Source organism: Lathamus discolor, chromosome 14, assembly GCF_037157495.1.
Source record: "Lathamus discolor isolate bLatDis1 chromosome 14, bLatDis1.hap1, whole genome shotgun sequence".
Taxonomy (NCBI): Eukaryota; Metazoa; Chordata; class Aves; order Psittaciformes; family Psittacidae; genus Lathamus; species Lathamus discolor.
Genome location: NC_088897.1, coordinates 9,342,369 through 9,364,165, shown reverse-complemented (window position 1 = coordinate 9,364,165; position 21,797 = coordinate 9,342,369). Strand labels below are relative to the sequence as shown.

At 40.7% G+C, this 21,797-nt stretch overlaps 1 protein-coding gene across 3 annotated transcripts in view; it reads left to right on the top strand.

The window, feature by feature from the left end:
• GOSR1 (golgi SNAP receptor complex member 1) overlaps positions 1–19,316 on the top strand; it is a 29,734-nt gene extending 10,418 nt beyond the window's left edge. For all 3 annotated transcript variants that reach the window (XM_065694680.1, XM_065694679.1, XM_065694681.1), the window contains 3 exons: positions 6,729–6,758; positions 14,201–14,283; positions 15,471–19,316. In XM_065694680.1, coding sequence (XP_065550752.1) covers positions 6,729–6,758; positions 14,201–14,283; positions 15,471–15,595 — 238 coding nt within the window. In that variant the 3' untranslated portion in view covers positions 15,596–19,316. The remainder of the gene's footprint in view (positions 1–6,728; positions 6,759–14,200; positions 14,284–15,470) is intronic.
• Positions 19,317–21,797: the final 2,481 nt, after the last annotated feature.

The following is a 21,797-nucleotide window of genomic DNA, read 5'->3' as shown; positions in this document are numbered from 1 at the left end:
GGAAGAATGCATCTTGGCATCAGACTTAGGTAAGAAGGCAAGCCTCGGAACAAAACTGGGTCAGAAGAAGAATGTGGAGATCTTTACCCGTTAATGAATTGCATCCTTAATTTGGATTGAGGATGGTTTAAAAGTAGTGTGCCCTTTAAATTCTGAACCACTGGTGTTTGTTATATTGTACGGTTAAATTTGCTGTTTGAAGCATCAGTTTCTGAAACTCAGTAAATGGGCAGGTAGATAGTTGTAACATGAGATACTTCAGCCAAGTCCTGGATGAAAGCCATGCAGCTTCCTACACGTACCAAAGAAACCCTCAAAACCACAGCAGGTGAAGATGCAGTCAGGAAGTGGAATAAATTTCTATCAGTGGGTATTTCAGGGTTGTCATCCTAGGGATAACTCATTTCTGTGTTAGCTTCACTGGAAATTAAGATGAGATTCATAACAAAGCTGTTTATATGATGGGGCTTTTCTAGAAGACATTCCCCCCTCGTGTTCTCTTTTCTTGGTTACTTTGTGAGGAGTAGGACAGGTTTCTTAGCTTTGTCTAGCTTTAATCAAAAAGCATAAACTGAAAAAGTGACACAACCTTTTTGTTACCGTACAGATGATAAACAGCTTGTGTTTCTTGCAAGTTGTGCATCTAACTTGTCTGTGTGTGCTCAACAAATGAGTAATGGCTGATTGTCTTAGTAAAGCTCATTTTTCAACAGATCGGTGTTGGGTATTGAATGCTGTGTTGCTTCGTGTTGAGGGGTTTTCCTTTTAGTTAAAGGTATAATCTAAATTCTGTGTTTTAAACTGGAGGGAGTAATGAAAACAGCACTCCCACTGAAGGCTGGTTCTTCATGCAGCATGTAAAGTTTGAGGAAATGCCGATATAGTCCATTAGTAAGTTACTGGAATTATTCTGACAGTTGTGGTTACTGATAATGACTTACAGTAAGGCCTGCCCTTCTCAGTTCATTTAACTTTGTTCCTATGGGTAATATGGAGCAATTATATGGGAGGGTCAATCTATCCAGGAACTTTCACAACCATGAATAGAGAGCCTCTAGAAACCTCATTATGTGGCAGTTGGTGCCATCCTGGCCTTGGTCTTGTGCTTACTAATAGGCAACCAGCTCCTGCACTTCATTTAGATGATAGGAACTGTTTTCATTTTAAGTTCTTAACTGCATTCTTTGGGTAAACTGTATGCTGCAGATTATGGAGAAGGCTCTTATTTCCTTATAGATTTGCTTGAAAGGAAGAACTATTGCTGTTGCTCACCCTCTTGGGACTCTCAGGCATCAGGCACTCTCCCCAATAGTCTTTAAATGTGCCAAAGAGCTTTCTTGGCTACCTCCTATTTTTACAGAAACATTTCTTTCACTCTTGTTAATAGTTCCCAGACAAGTCAATGGAGTTTAGTGGAGGTGCAGAATGTACCCTTTGGAAATCCAGGAGGAACAACATGTTGGTGTTCCTGGAGCTGGGAGGGTGGATCCCTGTGTTTAGAGATCCCCCTGCAAAGGGAGAGCATCGCTTGGTATTTGCTTGCGTCCATTAAGTTGGTCTTTAAACTGAGTTAGAACAACTGATCTTTTCAGTGGTTATGATGCATCTGTAGACATGTTTACAGAGGTTAGACAGCTGTAAAGAAAGTGCTTATGTTAGTTTATCTTAAACCCAGATTGTTGGAATTGAGAAGCTGTCAAGGCATTTACTTAGTGCTGGAGATAAGAGTCCAATTCTTAGTGAATTTTGTGTCATAGGATTGTAGCTTGGAGGGAGTAGGTTTCACCAGTTCATTTTCCTGGAAATCTTTTGGCAGATTCTTCCCTACAGTGAAAAGCATGTCTCTTGGATGTGTTCTTTCCTCCTATACAAGGTACGCACGAACCATCTGGAAAGAAATTCAACACCAAATAATGTTAGTTAACTCCTGCCTAGAGAAATGGATTATGTTCCAGTGCCTTTCATTCTAGATGTGACAAATTGTTTGTATTGATTAAAAGACATGGGATGTTGTGCCATTGTGCTTTTTTTTCTTTTCCAATTTTGCAGCTATTCCTCATTCTTATTAAAAGTGATTCCTGAGTGCCAGACTCCCCAGTACAGTGATGTGCAGAAATAAGTTTATTTATGCGTTGAGAGTTTGTAGGTGTGATGTTGTTAATAATGTATTGTTCCTTTGGAGCAAATCTATACATTGACTTGTGCTGGATTGGTATGTTTGATTGTCGTAGGCTCTTATTTCACCTTACCTACTTCAACCAACGTTACATCTCCTTAGCATTTAGGTTTATGCTTTAATTAACCCACAGAACCCACAGAAGACATCCGTTTGTGTCAGTATTTGAACCTTTCTCTGCTTTCAGAATGGTTTCTGTAGGCAAACTGTTCATCCCTGAAAATACCCGTCTTGCCTCATGTCTTTGGTTTTGGGTGTTGTATTCCCATGGTATGTTTGGCTCACCACACTCTTGTGTTTGGTCTCAGTCAGTAATAGGCTTCTAGACCAATTCTTGTCCTCATTAGCAGCTGTAGAAGACTTGTTCAGAGTAGCTAAGCAGCTCCAGTGGAATTCACTCTGACAACTAAATTGCATCAGGCTTAAGACAAGTGTTACAAAATCTGGAATATCTTGTTTGTTATCACAGAATGCTTTACATTCTTCTGCTTCAGTTTTTAACTCTTCACGTTTTTTAGATGATGAGATACACCAATGGCAAGCAGAAAAAATGAGTTGGTGTGTGGGTTTTTGGTGTGTCTGCGCAGCGTTTCTTTCACTTGTGGGTTAGGAATTACTACTACGGTGGAAATAACTGGCTGTAGAAGTCTGATTTGCTTCATCATAATCTCTTTATTTGCATTAGAGTATCAAGTATGTTTTGCAGTATTTGCACTGCTGGAAGCTCCATGTTCCCTGGTGCTAGTGATTGATTTTGCAGTTAGAACAAAGTAAAATTATTATTTCTGTAATTATTCCTAATGAAAGTAAGAAAAGAGTTATCAAGTGCTAAGATGAGTTTATTCTACAGGGATTTTCCCTAATCCTTTAAAATTATTCTTTATGATAATGTTGCCCCTAATTTCATCTGAAGGGTTTAAAGTGCATTGCAAAATGAGTTGTGTGCGGATGAGTGTTACTGCTCTACTTTATTTCTCTGACATGTGCTTGTACTGGATATCTAACTAGTTAAGTCAGCAGCAAAATTATGGATGTGGGAGAAGCACAGTCCTTACCTGAGTAATCATATGTATGACTGAATTCTAATAACTGGCATAGAAAATCATTTAAGAAAAACAAATCAGAAAATGCCTCCTTTAGTTGTAAAAGCTTGATGTGATGGACAGGCTCATTTTCTGTCCTAGAGGCCTATTTCACTTCGTTTCTCCTTTGGATTAATTAACCTGTCTGCATTTTTCAATGACAAACTACACAATCTTCTGAAAAGAGCAGTTGCACAGAGGCCTGATGATAACACGCATGACTGCGACTGCGGACTTGTGTCATTTATTACAGGAGGTGATTGCCTCAGCATCCTTCAGCATTCTTTTCAGATAGTATTTTGCAATGGCTTTGTCAAAGTGCCATCTGTCTCGACAGGTGAAAGTGCATAACGTACTGAAACAGATGGCAGATCAGATTAATACTGCTCAGAACCATTGCTTGCTTGCTTGGATGTGCATAAGGTGATGTCCACTGGATTGGTTGTCTTTGCTTGGAAAGCAGAACAACAAAGTCAAGAGATTTTGTTTCTCTTTTTAAAGAGCCTCTTTTTGTAGTGTTTTGAATGTGAGTTAAGCAAAATTACCTCTTTCAATGATATTTTTTATTCTGTCAAACAGTTTGAAATGTTCATTATTCATAGCTGTGAGAGCATCTTCTATTTGTGTAAAACAGGTTATTATTAGTCAGCAATCTGCGAACTTCCCTTGGCTCTCTGTTGTACTTTGTGTTCCTCATCTCCCTTCAATCTGACTGTTAATTTCTATGGTTATGAAATACACAATGATGAAACAAACTGCTTATGTCTGGGTGTTGCTCTAAGTGAAAGCTACAGTCTGTATTTGCCAAGAAGTTGGAAGGACTTTGAAATGCTGCGTGAGTGCATGTTATTGCCTTTAGAAAAGCCTCAAGCGTCTGCCTAAACTGAACTTGGACAGGAAGTATTCAACTTCAGAACTTAGTTCAGTCTGCCCTTACTGCACATCAGTCATTCTGAAGAGAATTCATACGCATCTCATCCTTTGAAACAGTTGGCGTGACCGCCACGTCACTCGGGAAGCATTGATCTCGTGACTTCAGGTTCCCGTTAAATGCCTTGTGTTGGCATTTGCATCTGTCTGCTTTTGTTGCTGTTGAGAACTGTTTATTACTGTGTTTGTGCGTTTTTATTCTACCTGTCACCATTTTACAGGTAGCCACATTTCCAAGGTTTATTTTTGTATATGTGCATCCATGCATACCTATATAAAAAATAATGTGGTATAATTGAATCTGAAGCTTTTAACTACTTTTTGTGGTTATGTCTCTAATAAAACTGCATAACTACAGCTTTCTCTAACATAAAAAGCAGTGAGTGTCTGCTGCAAACTGGTAAGCCTAATTTTTGTGCTCTGAAAACCTTGGAGAACATCCTAGTTCACTTGAGGTCTCTGAATGTGTTCAACGTCCCTGTCATCTTCAGCTCATCAACATGAACGTACTATGATTTCATCAGTTAAATGGACAAGGAGCTGGTGATGCTGGTGATGGCAGGTTGTTTTTTAATAGGACTGTTCTAGCAATGTTCCGTGCCACAGAATTTTAGTAACTCATTTCCAGCAAGGCTCTTGATACCTTTTTGTTACTAATTTTAAAAAGGGTGCCTTCTTGTGCACTGTTCTTGCTTTTCAGGCTGTTTTCTGATGCTTTTGCAGTGTATTTTTATGCACTTCCCACATAATACACTTGTCTGTTAGAGGCTGCCTGTGTTTGAAAGGCACATGCTCAGTCGAATTCTGTATCTTTGAGAATCAGCGATTACAGAAATTTTAATGCATCACTTTGCTGCTGCCTTGGGACATCATCAGATGCTGTGAGACTTGAATCTCCTTCTACTATTTTGTGTACAGAGCCATGGTGTTTTACTTCTCTCTGCCAGTGGTAAATACCACACAGTGAATGAAAATGCTCCTATTTGATTCAACTGATGTACTTGTGACTGATGGGAATCTTTGGAGCGTGGCTTTGTTTTGGGAGCCCAGAGTATTCTGGTTCCAGTGTTTTCAGCATTTGCTGCCCCAGTTGAGCTCCTCTCAACTTAAAATCAGGCAAAATATTTTTAGTGCTCTGTGTGCTGTCTCCGTATTTCAAGCCCTGGACTAGACTGAAATAGCAACCTTTGTTTTCACTGCTTTTCACAGACAAATAAGGACATGCTGTTAGCATCTCCCCTCCAGCATGCAGCTTACACACGCATGCACACACCGCACAACGTGCTCCTTCGCTGCACCTCCAGCTGGAGGTGTGGGGGGATCTCCAGAATTTCTGTGGGTAGAAGAAAAGTTCCAAATCAGGCAGCTCCAGCTGAGTCAGAGGCTGTTGGTACCTTCCCTTCCTGAGGTGGCAGAACACTTGGAACAGGGAGGATGGACGATGAAGACTGTCATACTCTTTCAGTGTCTTTTAATTCTTTTAGTTTGGCAGCAGTAAATTCTGCTTTCATACTGGAAGCAATATGCAGTGCAACATAGAACTCCTTTTTGTCAAATTGATTTCCTTCTTAAACTGCAAACTCATATTTTTTTTTTTTCAGTTATTCTACACAGGTTTGCCTAAATCTGTGGTAAACTGAGCAATTGTAGGGCTGTATCGTTGTTTCCACAGTATGGGAAGCAGGGATGCACTCACCTATTCTGTGTGAGTGTTACATTTGCAGTATTGATTGCTGTAACAAGATATATTTTAAACTGTGATTAAAAACCTATAAGTCTATAAGAACTTGAGTAGAGAAAAAGAGGAATTGCTCCAGTCTTCTGAGGATCTTGTTTGCCATTCCAATCTCGCACATCCATGTTTAAGGGACATGTTCTCTCTGGTGCTGTATTTTAGGCTGTCCTTTTCCCAGCAATGCTCATAGAACTCAATTGATGTGAGGCAGTGAGAGGGAAGGGGGATGCATGTTATCAGGGTCTTTTTCTTACAGATGGTGTGTATTCTGTTTCCTATAAGCATCACTTTATTCTCATCCAACTGCTATTACTATAGAAAGAACTTGCTTTAGCCACCCTAAAACAGTGTTCGGTAAAGCAGCTCTGCAGCAGTGTTCTGAGATGCTATTACCTGGAACCAAGTCTCAGCTTCTGTTGGTAATTAGGGTTTTTGAAGGGGTAAGCAGGAATGGCCAGGATTAAAAAGCAATAAAATTAGATTCTTTCTTCCCCAATACTCATTTCCAAACTCTCCTGGGCTTCTGGTACACATCAGGCTAAGTTAACGTTCATTAGCCATGAATCATGGAGCATCTGCTCTTGCATACAGGTAGGAAATGCTGCTCCTGAGGAACACTGCCTGTCTTCCCGAAAGGCTTCTATTAGCTATACCAAATCTATGTAGTAGCAAAAAGTGAAATAAGCCATTCTAAGGGTGAATCCTTTAAGGTTTGTGTTATGGTGACCCTTGATTTAATAATCTAAAATAATACTTGATGTTTGTTCCTTTTTTTGACCTTATTTCTTTTTCTTTTGGCTTTCAGCTCAGATCGACTGATAGAAGAAACAATAAGGTAGGAATGAATGTAGTAATTTTCATTATTTTATGCACAATTGGCATTTGCAGTGAATTGTGTCTAAAGCTATCAGTCATTTCATTTGTACAATAACTGTATTGTTTGCAGCTCCTGGGTAATATTACAGTGACGTGGTGGGATTATTTTTGTTTGGGGTTTTTATTATTGTTCAGTGTTGAAATAATGATGTTGCTCAAATATTTTATTCATCTTAGTTTAGAAAGCCTACATTTCTATTAAGGGTGAAAGCCCCTGCAAAAACAAAGAGACTGACTGAGCACAATGAATGTCTGAGCTGTTCAGGGCTATTCCTGTAGTGAAGATGTTTCTTCTCATTGACACTCTTCACTGTAATCCTTCAATGTATTCAGCATGCTGCTGTGCAGCTGATACAGATAAGGGCTCTTACCACAAGGGCTTAAGAGGTTTTTGCTGTTGTATAGTTATTTATCTTTGGGGTTTTTTTTACATGGTTTGAATACTTAAGGTATGAATACTTAAGTGATACCTTCTCTAACTGATCTAGGAATTTTAAACCATAATATCAAAATGACTTGTCTCACCTGTGCCCTTCCCAAGCTTCCGCTGAACTCTGGGATTTTGCAAACCACTATTTCAGAGTGCCCAAGTTAATGGTTTGAAATTTTAGATTATTGCTTTAAAAAAAGGAAGAAAGAAAACAAGAGACGCTTTCAGATAATGCACGTACTGGCATAAGTGATCAAGGAGAGTAATTAGGAGTACAGCAAGGCTCTGTGTCCATTAAGGGCTGGCTAGCTTAAGTACACGCAGTAGGCTTAGTCTAATTAACATGGTGGAAGAATGTGTTAAGCTACATTAATGTGCCATGATGAACCAGAAGTGGTGAGAACAATAGTGTCTGAAATGTGGGTATAATCTCACCACAGCCTCATAAAGGTATTTGCCAAACTTAGCGCAGTTATTGTCACTATTTGTTTTACTTTGGGTTCTAGGCCTTTCCTGATCAGCATTCCTCTCCCTTTTTGTCATACTTGTAGCCCTACATCTCCTTCTTGTAAAAATGCTCAACATTTGTTGAATCTCTTACGTGCTACCACTCTACTAACTAGAGCATTAAACAGCATATGGTGATTTATTAAGCTTAATATCCTGCAAAATTACTTGTATTTTATAGTTGGAGCACTTTAGCTTATTGATTAAATGTCATCAGAGAAGCTGAGACTATGTGTGATGAGTGAAGCTTTGTGTTGATTTACCCGTGCAAGGGAATGTAGCTGTGGCAGACTGGAGCTCAAAGCAGGGCACTTGCCTGAATGCTCACCTTTGTTCCTCCATCAGTTTGGAATCTATTCAGAAGCTCTGTGGTGACATCAGGTATCCAGGCTGGTTTCAAACTGCGTTGAGTTTCATTTGTATGAGCTGCAGTCCTGTGGTTGTCTTCAAGTGGCTGCTTCTCAAATAGTAATCCCAACTCACGTCGCTTGGGTCAGAGCTCCTTGGTGCTGTTTACTGAAAGTATTCCTTCTGTTAATAAAGGAACCCTAATGTTTAAGAGGCTGGATTTCAGCCCTCCTTGTTGCACTATTTATTATCTAGAGTAAATTAAACTCTTCTTGTAGTTGCCAAAAATGCTACATTTCTCTCTGTAAGCAAAGATGTCATTTAGTGACTATATTGAGCAGGAGAAGTAATTTCATTTATAACATCTTAATTCAATTCCAACTATTGAAACCAGGTGAATTCTTTTGTTTTACTCTTTTTCTTGTCATCCCCAATGATTTCAAGTATTCAGGTATGATATTAACTGGTGGTAAACTGTGCTGCATTTGAAGTGAATTTTCAGATAGAAATTTACCCAACTTGGGACCACCAATTCCTTTATCTATTGTAAACCAAATAAAAGAGGGAATTGTGCGGGGGAAGCTGTTTGAATGCAGATTCCTCGGGTGAAGTGAGATGTAATTAGCTTGTTCTGGCTACTAATACTGCTCTGTCTTCAAGGCTTACATCTGCTTCATTACTCATTATTTGGGTGCAATTCAGGAAGTCAAGAAATCACTTTGTATTTTTTTAGGGGTTGTTATTAAGCAGTGATTCCAAACACTGGAGAGCATTTTCCTGTGGGCAGAGGCTTCTTTCGTCAAGGTGCATACCAGTGACCCCACTGCCAGCCACTGCAGTTAGCGCTGATGGTGAAACCCTTCCTATAACTCTCTGTAGAAGACTGAAGAGATGCCAAAATTGACTCTTCCTCTGTGTGGTTCCACCACGGGAGCAAACATATGTGCAAGATAATATACAGGCTCCTAAGCTGAGATGATTCAGTAACTCAAGCGATGAGTAGGGTTGTCCTTCCAGATGTTTTGATAGTGCTGAACTTTTAATCCATTTTTAAATGGATTATGCGATTTGGGTTCTTACTGCAGCAGATTTCTTTCCAGAAACGAGTGGGATGTGATACTTTGTACTGCAGTTCTTCTGGAACAGTGCTCGCTTCTCTTGGCCAGATATAGATAGAAGCATAGATTTTGCTTAATATGTTTTGTGTTTTCGGGGTTTCATTTTCAAACAGTATCACTTTTCCAAAATAGCAAACAATTTATCTCTTCTTTTCCAACAATTTGCATTTTTAGGCTGGCCCAGTTTGAGGCTTTTGTGTCGTTTTGCACGCACAGTGTGACAAGTTCTGAAGGTTTTATTGTAATACTGTTTCTGAGGCCTAATTCAGGCTGATGTGTCAGTGTCTGTATATTAACAGATTGCACGGCTCCCAGACTAATCCCATAGACTTAATTAAAAAACCTCCTTATGTATTTTGGGGTATTTCTTTAGGTTATAACTAGGATTTAATAAAAAGAGAAAAATCACTTGCACTGAACCTTGACTTTACAGAATGGAAAGGCAAGAGTTAGATTTTGACTGCTGGCTCTTTTCAGAACAGCCTTGCCACAGTGTCTGAGGAAATACTCCCTTTGCTTTCATCTTGAGCTTCATCAAAAGACACAACAGTCTTTAAAGTAATTTGAAAGATTGTGTGTTTATCAAGTATACACTGGTATTTATAAGTGTAAGTATGTATACACAAAGAAGTGATATAATCAGAATTTGTAGCTATTTAAAACCAGAGCTTCCATTTCTATGCAGAGTCACAGAGTCCATTCCCTTAATCATAAATGTTGTCATGAATTTAAATGAGCAAGTATGATTCATGGAGTACAAAATGAAGCCCAAGTTCCAGTAATACATAAATTATTTGATTTTAAAAAAAACAGGCCTTGTTCCTTTAGAGCTTTGTTCTAGTTCCTCATCAATGTGGATTTGGCTGAGCTGACTCAATGGATGCAGCAAAGAGCTGACTTTTAGATACGTTTCACTTGATGTAATGTCCTGTATGTGTGTGGCTGCTACATGGGGTGTAAATACCTAACAGCTTGAACATTTGTCTGGGTAAAAACACTTTGCTTCCAAGTCAAGAAGCATTAAAGGTGTATCTCTGCATGTTAGACTAGTTTGACTGTAGGAATGGCTGGAAGTATTTAGCACTCTGTACTTTTCCATGCCAGCGAAAACTGCAAACTGCGCACGAATAGCAGTTGTTTTGCTTTTGAAGTTGCTCACATACCCTCAGCACTACTGAACATTCCAGGATAAACTTGAAATATAAGTGAAATTCTGAGGAAATACAGCTGCAAGCACAGGAATTTGAGATGCTCCTGCTGATGTGCGGTAGAGATGAGTGGGCTCTTTGTGGCTGTGACCTGGGGCTTACCTAGAAGAGATCTCTCCAGTAATGCAGCAGTCTTTAATATTGTACTTCAGCCATGGTTTAGTGTTAAATATAGAGAGCAGGATACCATCTGGTTTTAGAAACTTGGTTTACACCCAACTCTAGTAGTTGAGGCCAGTGCAGCACTGAGAACAGTTCCTGCTGGTTTCCAACTGAAACGTTAAATCGGGGTCATCTTGATTCCAGTAAAAATCATTTAATCTTTTATCCTAAATGCTGTGTAGAAGTTTCATAGAGTGAGAAAAACATATTCTTAATGTGGGGAGATCATGGTGTTGAGTAAGTAAATGGGGCCAATATTGTGAATGGAAAGAATATGATTAATTTTCTTTAAAATGCATTTGTCAGTGAACAAATGGCACCAGTAAGTCAATGAGCATATGTTAGGGATGGGAATGAACCCAAAACTGGCTAATGAAGGATATGAGGAAGCTGCAGTACTTAAGGCTGTACAAGACCAGTCAGAGGACTACTCCCCAGAAGCTGTGTGTTTTCTGATAGTTGTTAAGCTTAATAGTTTCATTTACAGATAGAAAAGCTTAGGCAAACCAGTTTGTGTTTTAAATCATCAAATTATACATGAAGAACAGTGCTTTTTGCTTCAATTTTGACTTGTTCATGGTAGCTAGAATCCAGTTAAGCTCTTGTTCATGGCGATCACAATTACATTTCATTACTAGACCGTATCATATTCAAAATTATAATCACTGCAGGCTTTTTTCCTCTGAGCCCTTCAGTAAAACTTAGCCCACTTTTCTAAGTGATAGATAAAAGAAGTGAAGAAGGTTCCAATCTTGTAATATGTAAGCTTAAACAGTTACTGCCTCTTTATATGAAGTGGGCAGCCTCACTCCTCCGATGTTAAAGCAGGAACCTTGTGTTCTGTGATAATCTGTAATAACAATTTCTAAAGGCATTTTGGAGGTGTCTCAGGAACACTTTATATCCTGGCACTCATCTTGTATTCTCACTTCTGTAAATGAATGGATACCTTAATGAGTCATTGGATGCATCTTAGGAAAACATGTGGCTTAATTCAGGAGTGCCTTGGGCAATGCTGTATTAAAACTTCATCTGGACAAGTATCAAGTCAGTGTGGTGGTATGAGGTAAGCTCTGGGTTACTGAGCGGGGTTTCCTGTGTGCAGCTAGGAAAGTGTTTTGTTTTCCAGCTTGGTTCCTAGTGAAGTATCCCGAGTGCTCTTTGCAATAGCAAATGTAATGGTTTTGTGAGTTTGATGCTTTTTAGAGGACTAAAATACCTGTATGCTGAATTGTAAATGTATATAATCTGTCAAATGCTGTATCTTCTCACAGGTGATACGATTTGATGTACTTGCTGTTCTAATCTTGTAGCCTTTTTCAGTCTTTGATGGTAACTGCTTTTTATATACTGATATACAGCTGTTTATTCTCTGTTCATGGTATCTGTTAGCACCTTCTCTTAGCTGCTTTTCTTTGTATGCTCATAGGTAGGCAATGTTTTGATCCTTCTTTTCTCCTCTAATCTAATTTTCACTTTCATTTCTACTAATTTTAGTCCTGAAAAGGCTGTCCCATGTAATGAAAATCAGTTACTGTAGATGAGCTACTGTAGCCACAGGAACGAGCACACACAGTCTAAGAGAAGAAGCTTTGTGGACTTTCTTCTGGTTTTGCAGATACTGGCAACCCCATTATAAACAGCAAGGAGGTGACTGCAAGTCCTGTCACTTCCAGTTAACCATCAGTTTCATTTTCACTTTGTGCTTATGTGGCACTTCAAAAACATAGAAGAAAAAAATACTAAGTAGCCATCTGTAAATAAAAAAAGCTTGAAGGTTTTTCCTACTTCTGCCCTAAAACTTCCCTTTTATATTTATTTTTTAAAGCTAATACATCAAAATTGTATTAAAATGTTAAATCTTATAGAAAATGCCAGGGCTTTGCCTGCATGTTATCAAACTGTTCGTAGTCTCTTTATGACTGATGAATCTTCAGTTTCCTAAATGTATGTCCAAATTTACCAGAATGCTAAAATAAGCTTAAAATAATATATTGATCTGTCCTGTCAATGCATGTTGTTCTATTTAAAAGAATTCCCTATATAGAGCTCTTGGAAGAGTTATTTTCTGTGACCTGAAAGCTACCAGAGACATCAGCTGGCCCTGCTGGCGCTTCTCTCTCACATAGGTTTGCGTGATGAACTTGTCTTGCTTGCCAAGGTATTCTTCTACTGCTGAAACCAAAAATCATACCTATCATAACACTCAGTCTTTGGCTTGGTGATCTGTTAGTTTTTATGGACAAAACCGGTTGGAAAGGGCAGCTTCCACCTGAAGAGGTGGTGGCCCTTTTCCTCGTCTTTTTTTCTCCTTGAAAGTTTGCCTGGCACGTTATGGGAAGGCTAAAGATCCTTTATCAAGGGCTACTTGAGATAGAGTAGGCAGATATAATGAAAGAGAGCCCAAAGGAACTCATTGCTCCAGAAACACTTTAGGGATCATTGATCTGGGCTGTTTTCTTCGTTAAGGTGTTTGTGAACTGTGACTGTGACCTTTTGCTGTAAGGCTTGAAAGGGCAGCTGTTAGGCTTGGCTCTGCTGGATTTTGCCTGCTGTTCCCATGAAACTGGCTGCAGTGTTCTAGTAGAGAGGGCAATGGAACACCAGATCCAGAGCTGCTCATTGCAAGTGTTTTGCCCCCAGAGAAACTTGAAATAAGTTTTACCAACCAGTCTTTGCTATAAAAGCATTGGGAACACCCATTCTGTGCTTAGTGAGTGTACAATTCGTCTGTGTGACTTTTCCTACTAGCACATGCAGCTAGACCATGTATTAGTAAAGAAATAGAGTATAAAAATTACATATGCGTGGATAATATTTTTAATTAGGACCAGAAATTTCTCTCATCTGTGCTTTGCTGGAAGCATCATTTGATATGATTTCATTATACACCAGCTCCCTCAGCTGCAGCTTATGGAAAACAGGTTGGGCTTGCTGTGAAGAGATGTTAACACAGGAATATCCAACCTTCACCACTTCCCTGGAGTCAGGGCACAGTATTACTCTTGAGTCAAAGCAAGTAGATCCCAACATTCTGTTTGTTTAAATGTCTCCAAAGACCTGGTGACTGTATGGCCCAGCTTGGTTGTCCAGAAACCTTCTGTGTGAAGCCATATGAGCTGTGTCAGGTCTCAAACTGTACTTAATGTCTCCTCTCAACAGGCACATTCACTTTGCAAATTGATTTGTAATTGTGAGTCAGCTCTTATTTGCTTAATACTTCTGTAGCTATCATATCCTGACAGCAGACAAGAACTTTCATATGAAAGAGTGAGGGTTAAGTATGGGGCTTCTGTGATTAAACAAACTTCTAAATGTAAAGCTTATGCCAGAAGAGTACTTTTAGGTCTGGTTGTAATGTAGTGCTGTTTTTTGAGCTAGTGGAGATATGCCAAACCCCTGCCTGTTTCAAGAGGTCTCAGTGTTTTCAGTTGTTAATGGGTTATATAAAAAGAGAAATCGTGTAAGTGTAAAAGATAAAGATTAGTGGAAAAAATGTGCTTTCATTCATACAGCTTCTCCTCATTCATTGTTCGCTAAAGAAGCGTTGCCTTCTTGCTTTCCTCTTGTTTTAGCTCTAGATTATTCTTAGCACCAACAACTTGATCAACTCTTCTTCTTTCTCCAGCATTGCCATGGCAACTAAAGAAAATATGACTTCGCAGAGAGGGATGTTGAAGTCAATACAAAGCAAGATGAATACCTTGGCTAGTATCCTTCCCTAAAATACTGTGCTGCCAGTGCAGAAGAGGTATAGTACAATTTTTCACTCCTGTCATTTGGGAATCAAAATGCTTTGCGATGTCAGTGGCTGGCTGATGACTGAAGCGTCTTAAAGAGGAATGCAGTGAGTAAGTTGGTTTTACTCAAATTTGAATACTGCATATAACTCAATGTAGCTTAATATTCAGGTGGAGATTTGCAGCACCATTTTATGGCCTTCTCTGCTGTGTGGCTTTGTAAAAGTGTAATTTCACTTCTTGCTTTTTGCTTTTGTCCAGAGCTGAAGCTTGGCATACATTGCTTCTTTTTATGGTTTACAGCTGAGTATTGATGACCTCTTGCCTTGTCACAGTCTTGGAGATGTTAAGATTTTGGCTCCTTGGTTTCTCTTCATATTCTGTGCTCATGGCTAAAGAATGGGCCAGATTGTCAAGTCATACGTGTTTGTCCTTTTCCCACTTACTCCTTCCTGTCATAGGGGCCCAAAGAACAACATTAACATCATTTGATTAGACAGATTACATCCTGAAGAGATGGATCTTGGTAACCCATAAATTTCATTGCAGTTCTTAGCAACTGGCAAGAGCAAAAAAGATCCAGTAATCTTTGGCCTTAAAGATTCTTGGTTCCAAAGCCATGAAGCTCTGAAATTTATTATCTTGTTGGTGGCTGTATTTTGTACATTAAAAGACAAATTTACATCTTTATGACTTTACAGTAGGAGTTCTTCCTTATGTGCTATACTTGAGCAGTGCATAGTCATGCAATGTGCATGATTTTCTCAGTCAAATGCCTTCGGTTGTTCCCTTCGCCAGTAACAGAATTCCATTAAATACATTCCACAGATGTTTTATGTAACTGCCCCATATTTTTTTCATACTTATTTAAGCACAGTTATTGAAAGTAACTAAGCCTCACCTAGTGGAGATTAAATTACATCAAATGCTGGTAATTTAGGTGATGAATTCTGTGTACGTGTGAGCTCTAAGCTGTTCTGTTCTCCCATTTCTTTGATTATTAGTGGAGATTTATTACTGTGTCTGCCTTTTTCAGCTTGGGAGTAGTTCTGCGTTTCTGTGTACTGTAGTGTTGGGGTTTCTACATACAGACTTTGGGGCTTGTTAGTTAAGAAGTCAAGTGTTTGCTGATACGACCTTGACTCAGACTCCTTAAAGATCGGTTTCCAGCAGTGAACAGCCTGATTCAAAGGATCAACCTTCGGAAACGACGGGATTCCCTCATCTTGGGTGGCATTATTGGCATCTGTACCATCCTACTGCTGCTGTATGCTTTCCATTGATGGATGTTCCTCGATGGACTTTGCTAAACTCATCACCACCAACCCTTTCCCCCCCTCAGTCAATGAAAAGTGAGCGGGGGAAGCGACAGACTTCCAACAGCCTGCTCATCACGGCTGGGAGCATCAGCATGATGTCTAGAGCTTATGATGGTAGACTGCGACACTGGGTTTGGGTTGAAGCTGCGGTGTTCCTCCTTCCCTGCCATACATCTTCCTTTGGTTTAAATTTGGTGGGATTTGTTTGTCTTTAATTCCCCTTTTCACTGCAAGGTAAGTAAATACGGGATGCTTACCAGAACAGGTGGAAAAACTTCTGTGCTCAGCAGTGCTGGGGAGCTCTGTTGTTGGCTTATAAGTAGATCATCATTATGCTTGCCTTGGGTGGCAAGCAGGAAACCTGTTTTTCCCCCATAGGCCAAGCACAATACTGAACGCTTTCGCCCTGTGAGAAGAATATTGCAGCTTTAAGCCATCAGGTTGCTTTACTACTAAATCCATGTTCTGTAATCCTTTTTTTAACTCATGGTTGAGATAGTTAATTCTGCATCATTTGTGCTGTGAAAACTGTGCTTCACACAAACTCCTCAAAGTAAAAAAAACAAACAGAAAGGGTTCTTTAGTTCACTTTTTGCACAGGTTATGAATAAATTACCCTCTGAGGAAGAGTTGTAAGGTTTCTTGTGGCTTTAAAGGGACTAACAAGTCCCCCTTCGTAAAAAGGGAGCACAGTGTCCTAGCAGCTGTTTACTGTAGTGTTCAGTCATCTGAGAAGTGACCAAACATGAGTTCCACCTAAAAGTAGTCTTTTGGGTGTAACTACTTTGACTTTGGCTGGCATCATAAAGGTCTTTATAAAGACATGACAAGCAGTTTGAAAAGTCTATATTGTAATTTAGATAAAGTTATTCTAATAGCATTATTATTTTTACACTGTAAGTAGGATATAACCTAAATGCCAATTGGAAATGAGAATTACGATGATTCTACCTGAGGCAGATGGATCTGCGTGTGAAACTTAGGGACGTAACACCTCATAGTAAAAATTTGAATGTATGAACAGTAAAACAAGTATTATTTACCAGTATCTGGGGAGAAAAAAGTCTTTTTTCGTTCAGACATGCACCATGAATCCTGTTGTGTTTCCATCTCTGAACAGAGCTGACGTCAGGAACGGCTTTGATATTGCACATTCACGAATTACAGATTTTCGTGTTCTTTCAACAGCTCTTTTCCATCTGTCATATCATAACTCAATAAATTCAAACCGAGGCACTGAAATAGCTTTCCAAGAACTTTTTAACTCTTTTCGCAATCAATTTACAGTGCTCCTAACAGATTTCATGTATAACATTACCCACAAATGTCAGATAGTCTCCGAGTTCTCTTCTGGAACAGAGTGTGGTGGGACAGACACAATTTTCTACTGCTTTTTTTAGTGTCTGTGCAGTTTCTTTTGGAGGGAGTAAAGGCTCTTGCCTATGTAGTGTGAAAAACCCACACTGTTGCACCTAAACTGTTTGTGTGCATTGGAAGGTTTATTTGCAGACTAATACTTTGTGCTAAAAAGTCCACAAAGACTTTCTAATTGGTCCTTATTGGGATTGGAAAGCATTTGGACTGACACATGTAAACCTGTGGGGCTGTATTTGAAATAAAGGGTGATTATCTGGTTGATTTGGGAATGCTCCTGGTTTGAAGTGTTCATGAAAGGGGTTTATGAAAAAACATGGATGGATAAAGGAGGTTTATTAATGAATCTCTGCATTGGGAGATCAAACCTCTTCCCCCAGTGCTTTCTCTTTGATTCCTTCACCACCCTGAGGGACCCTGATCGGCAGTCGTGCTTCTGTTTAGGATTTGTAGGACGTGGTTGCTCTATAGTTGGCAATATAAGATCTGCAGTACCGTAAATAAATTCATTTATTTAATCTTATAGCAAGTCTTTTTGCTGGACTTCATTGATGATTTGGTGCATATATTTAATCTTACTGTGTGAAAAAGCTGCTATGGAAAAAATGTAGATCATAATAAATATGTAAACAACTGATTTTTCATGTTATGGAAATGTAATGGAGGAACTGATATATTTTAGTATAAAATAACCAAATTATACTGAATTCTCTCTGATAAAGCTTTACTGGAAATTGTTTCAGTGCTGGCAGCCCCTACATGGTTTTTATTTGTGTTGGTTTCGAGACAAGGTTTGTGTTGAATAATACATTTAATTAACCTTGTAGTTCCCCCTTTATCATCTCCTGGTAGTGCCCTAGCAATGCGAGCAGGCGAGTTTGCTCTCTGCTGTGCTCACATATAGCGGAGGGGAAAGCCTCACTAATTCTCCTGGACATCTCTAATACATGAAGCTGTAGTTGGAGCAATGGGCTGTAAAATGAAAACAGTGGATTGTAGTTTTTCATCTCAAATCTCAAAATATAGGTTTGTATGTCTCCTGTTGCTAAATATGTTCTCTAAGCTTCTCCTTCTGTGTGGTTCCTCTTGCTCTAAGGGGAAAAAACGTGGTTCAAGTCTCATTTCTGCAATTCCTGGCAAAGTTGCAGTTCTGTAACACAACCAAATTGAATTGTGCGAAGAAAATTATTGCTAAGGCATTGCAATGAAGTGAGGAAATCCAGAGTATTTCTATAGGGCACATTTCCCGCACACACTCTTTAAATCTCAGCCATAACTTACCCCCGGCCCTGCTTGGGAGCAAGCCTGAGCAAAGGGGGAGGCTTTGGGACCAAGCAGTGGGGGTTCTGGTAATACAAGAGCATGTCCTTCCTGGGAAGGCATGATATTGATTCCAGGAGCTGTTGCATATCAAGGTGTGGTGTAAATTCCTGTTGGATTCATTACATGGAATAATAACTAGAATTTCTCATTTGTAGTTTTAGAAGTCCTTCCTTTCAGCGATCTTAAGGTTGTCGTGAGAAGAAAGAGTCCGTTCCTCCCTGGATGTTGCAAACAAAAGAGCAGAAGTAGAGTTTTGGGTGATGTGAAAGCTTCAGATAGCTTGTCAAGAGCTTGCGTTCCTGAAGCTGCTGCACAGGGACTGAAGCCTGGTCCACCACTTCTGATGGTGTAATGTGTGTAGTCACAACTCTTTTAGTTGCCTGAACATAGCAGCTTGTGTCCCAAGATCACTTAATGCAGAGCCTTTTCCTGCTTTTACGTTTTTTCTCCCCAAAAGCTTTCATTTGACACAGGAGGAAAGGTAAAAGCTGTATTGCTCTGAAGAAGGAAGTAAATCCAAACCCCCTTAGAGCAGTGCCGGATTATGAAATCCTTCAGAGCAGTGGGCCTGTGGAGCACCATGCAGCACAGGATGCTCCAGTGAAAGATATTCCGAGCCAAACCTGAGCCGTATCCTAGGTGACAAGTCCTCTTGGTGCCCTGTGTCTCTTCTGTCAGCTGGATATGTGAAACCAGTGGTGATGCTCTCAGTTGAGAATACCGAAGTGGCTGTTGGTCTGTCTCCTACTGAGTGAAGACAGCAGTTTGAGTCAACACCCGAGGCAGAAATCAGAACCCTTTCTCACAAAGTATCCCAGTCCAGACCCCTGTAACTGATTGCACTTTCTGATATTTTGCTTTCCTTACAGCTTCTTGAAACTTATTTTATTGTAACTGTAATTATTTTTGTTCTCACCTATTGTGCATTCTCTGTATGTATTAAATAAAAAGCTTTGATATGTAATTTAATAATAAATTAGAATTCTGAGCAAGGTGTTTGGTTCTTTCCCCCTGACAATCTTTGCTTACCTAACCCTCAGGGAAGATGCAGACAATATTCATCTGTCCAGCTTAGGGCTGACACTGGACATATGAAACTGTGTTTCTCTGGATACCAGATATCAGATGTGATGGAGCATTTCTTAGCCCCAAATCCTTGGTGTGATGGGGTGTGTTTCCTCCTGCCTGTATGTGCAGACCTGGACTCCTCTTCTCTGCTTCCGTTTCAAGCATCTGCATTGGAAAGGCCTGAATGTAGTCAAGACTTTCAGATGGAACAAGGATGATGCTCTGTAGAGGTAAGCTTTACCAAATTTTCTATGTATCCTTAGCAGAAAACATTCAATTCCCAACTGCACCCAAAAACTGCTGCGTTGACTGATGTTGATTTGAAGAGATTTGGTAGTTTAATAGCTTATTTTTCCCTTGCTCCTCCAATCACAACACAAACACCAAAAGTAAGTAGGGACTTTGGGCATGGTAAAAACTCTCTGTGTTCTGTTGTGTCCTGTAGTTTTGTAGCACCTCTGCAGTCTGAAGCCCCTCCATCCCTGGGTGTTCAGACCAGGCAGCATCATGCCTGAAGGACCCATCTGTATCTGGTAGGGTTGCTGTTGGTGTTCACTCTTATTTCTTGTGGAGCGAGGCTGAGAGAGCTGGGCTCGTTCAGCCTGGAGAAGAGAAAGCTCCAGGGAAGCCTTAGGGCAGCTCCCACTGGCTAAAGGGAAGGAAGCTGCAGAGGGGCTTTGAACAAGGACCTGTAGGGACAGGCCAAGGGGAATGGCTTTAACCTGACAGAGGGGAGACTGAGATGAGCTCTTAGGCAGAAGCTCTTCCTTGTGAGGGTGCTGAGGCGCTGGCACAGGGTGCCCAGAGAAGCTGTGGCTGCCCCATCCCTGGCAGTGCTCAAGGCCAGGTTGGACACAGGGGCTTGGAGCAAGCTGCTCTGGTGGAAGGGATCCCTGCCCGTGGCTGGGGTTGGAACTGGATGAGCTTTAAGGTCCCTTCAACCCAAAGCAGTCTGGGATTCTCCAACAACAAAATCTGCCTAGCAGCATCATTCCTGTCCATCTGCATGAGGCTGGGATGGAGGGAGGTAGCTCTCGGCTGTACCTGCAGTGCTGCTTTAAAGCAGGGGTAATTTTCCATATGCTTAATGTGCCTACTAAATATTCAGGAATGGCCATATGCTTTCTCAAGGGAAAGCTTTGAATGCTTCAAGCTAGAGAAACTCCAAAAACTTGTGGAAATGGAGAGGCCGTGCTGGTTTCAGCCGGTGGGAAGTGCAGTTGGGTTTTCCAGTTGCGGCGCTGGCGATAAGTGGTGCATAAAATTCCATCTTCGTTCGGATTAGAAACTACATTGTTAATGGAGCTGAATCCCTTTTTCCAGCTCCTTGTGCAGTCAATAATTTATAGTGGCACAGGCGTAAGAGACATATTTTTAACCATCCGCCTCCCAGAATACTGTTGTTCATATTGAAATCCGCTGTCCTTCCTGACAAGCTCGGGCGCAGTGGGTGTTCCTGCATTATGGATGAGCCACGCTCTGCTCCTTTAGTACTGGTGCAATTCCATGAGCAGATTTCCTGCTGAAAGGGAGCCGAGCGCTCCATTAGGAATTCACAGGCAGAGACAGGAGTGCCTTTGTTTTCCCCTTGCCTGCGCGTGGGAGATGCGCTGCTGCGTGGACTTGATTTCTGACTGTTCGAAGAGAAGCCTCCGTGTTTCCAGGAGGTGTTTACATCTGCTGCATGCCAGAGCGGGGGTCTGCAGGTACCAAAGTGCTGCCAGCGCTTGTGCTTCAGCATCTCATTAAACACTCAGAGCCTCCTCTTGCCTTCATATTCCCCTTCCTCTGCAAGCCGGCTCAGCCCGTTACAACCGCGCGTGCTGCGGCTCATCCCTCGCTTCATCTCCGTGCCATGGCAGTCCTCCTTTGCTCTCTGTGCTAATGGGACCCTGAGGCTTTGCTAACCCAGTTTTGAGAGCGCTGCGGGTAAAGCAGAAGTCTGGCCGTAATTAAAGTCCCTCTTTAAAGCCTTTGAAGCGGCATTTGCAGTTCTCATGGTGGGTTATTTTCTCGTTGTCTTCACTTTGCGCCCTGTGAATGAGTTAGGAGCCGGCCAGCAGATAGCGCGGTCAGCCTGGGGAGGGATTCTGAGAGGTCTTCTGCAGTCGTGCCCATTTAGGCCTTGCACCCTGTGCTGCTTTTCCTTTGTCTCCCCATCACATTCTCCTCTCTTGCTTCGTCCGTGTTTGGCTCCAAGTGGGCTTTTCAAACACGGGAATTCAGTTTTGCTCTCGTTTTGATTTCTTTCACAGAAAATGCCTCTCCTGGCTTTGAAGTCCATGAAGGGTGCCCCGAAGCTCATCAAGCAAAGCTGCACCTGGAGCTGGAAACCCACTGATAGCCGCTTTGTTGTGTGAGCAGTGTGCTTCTCCCCATGCGCTGGGAGCAGGAAGGCTTT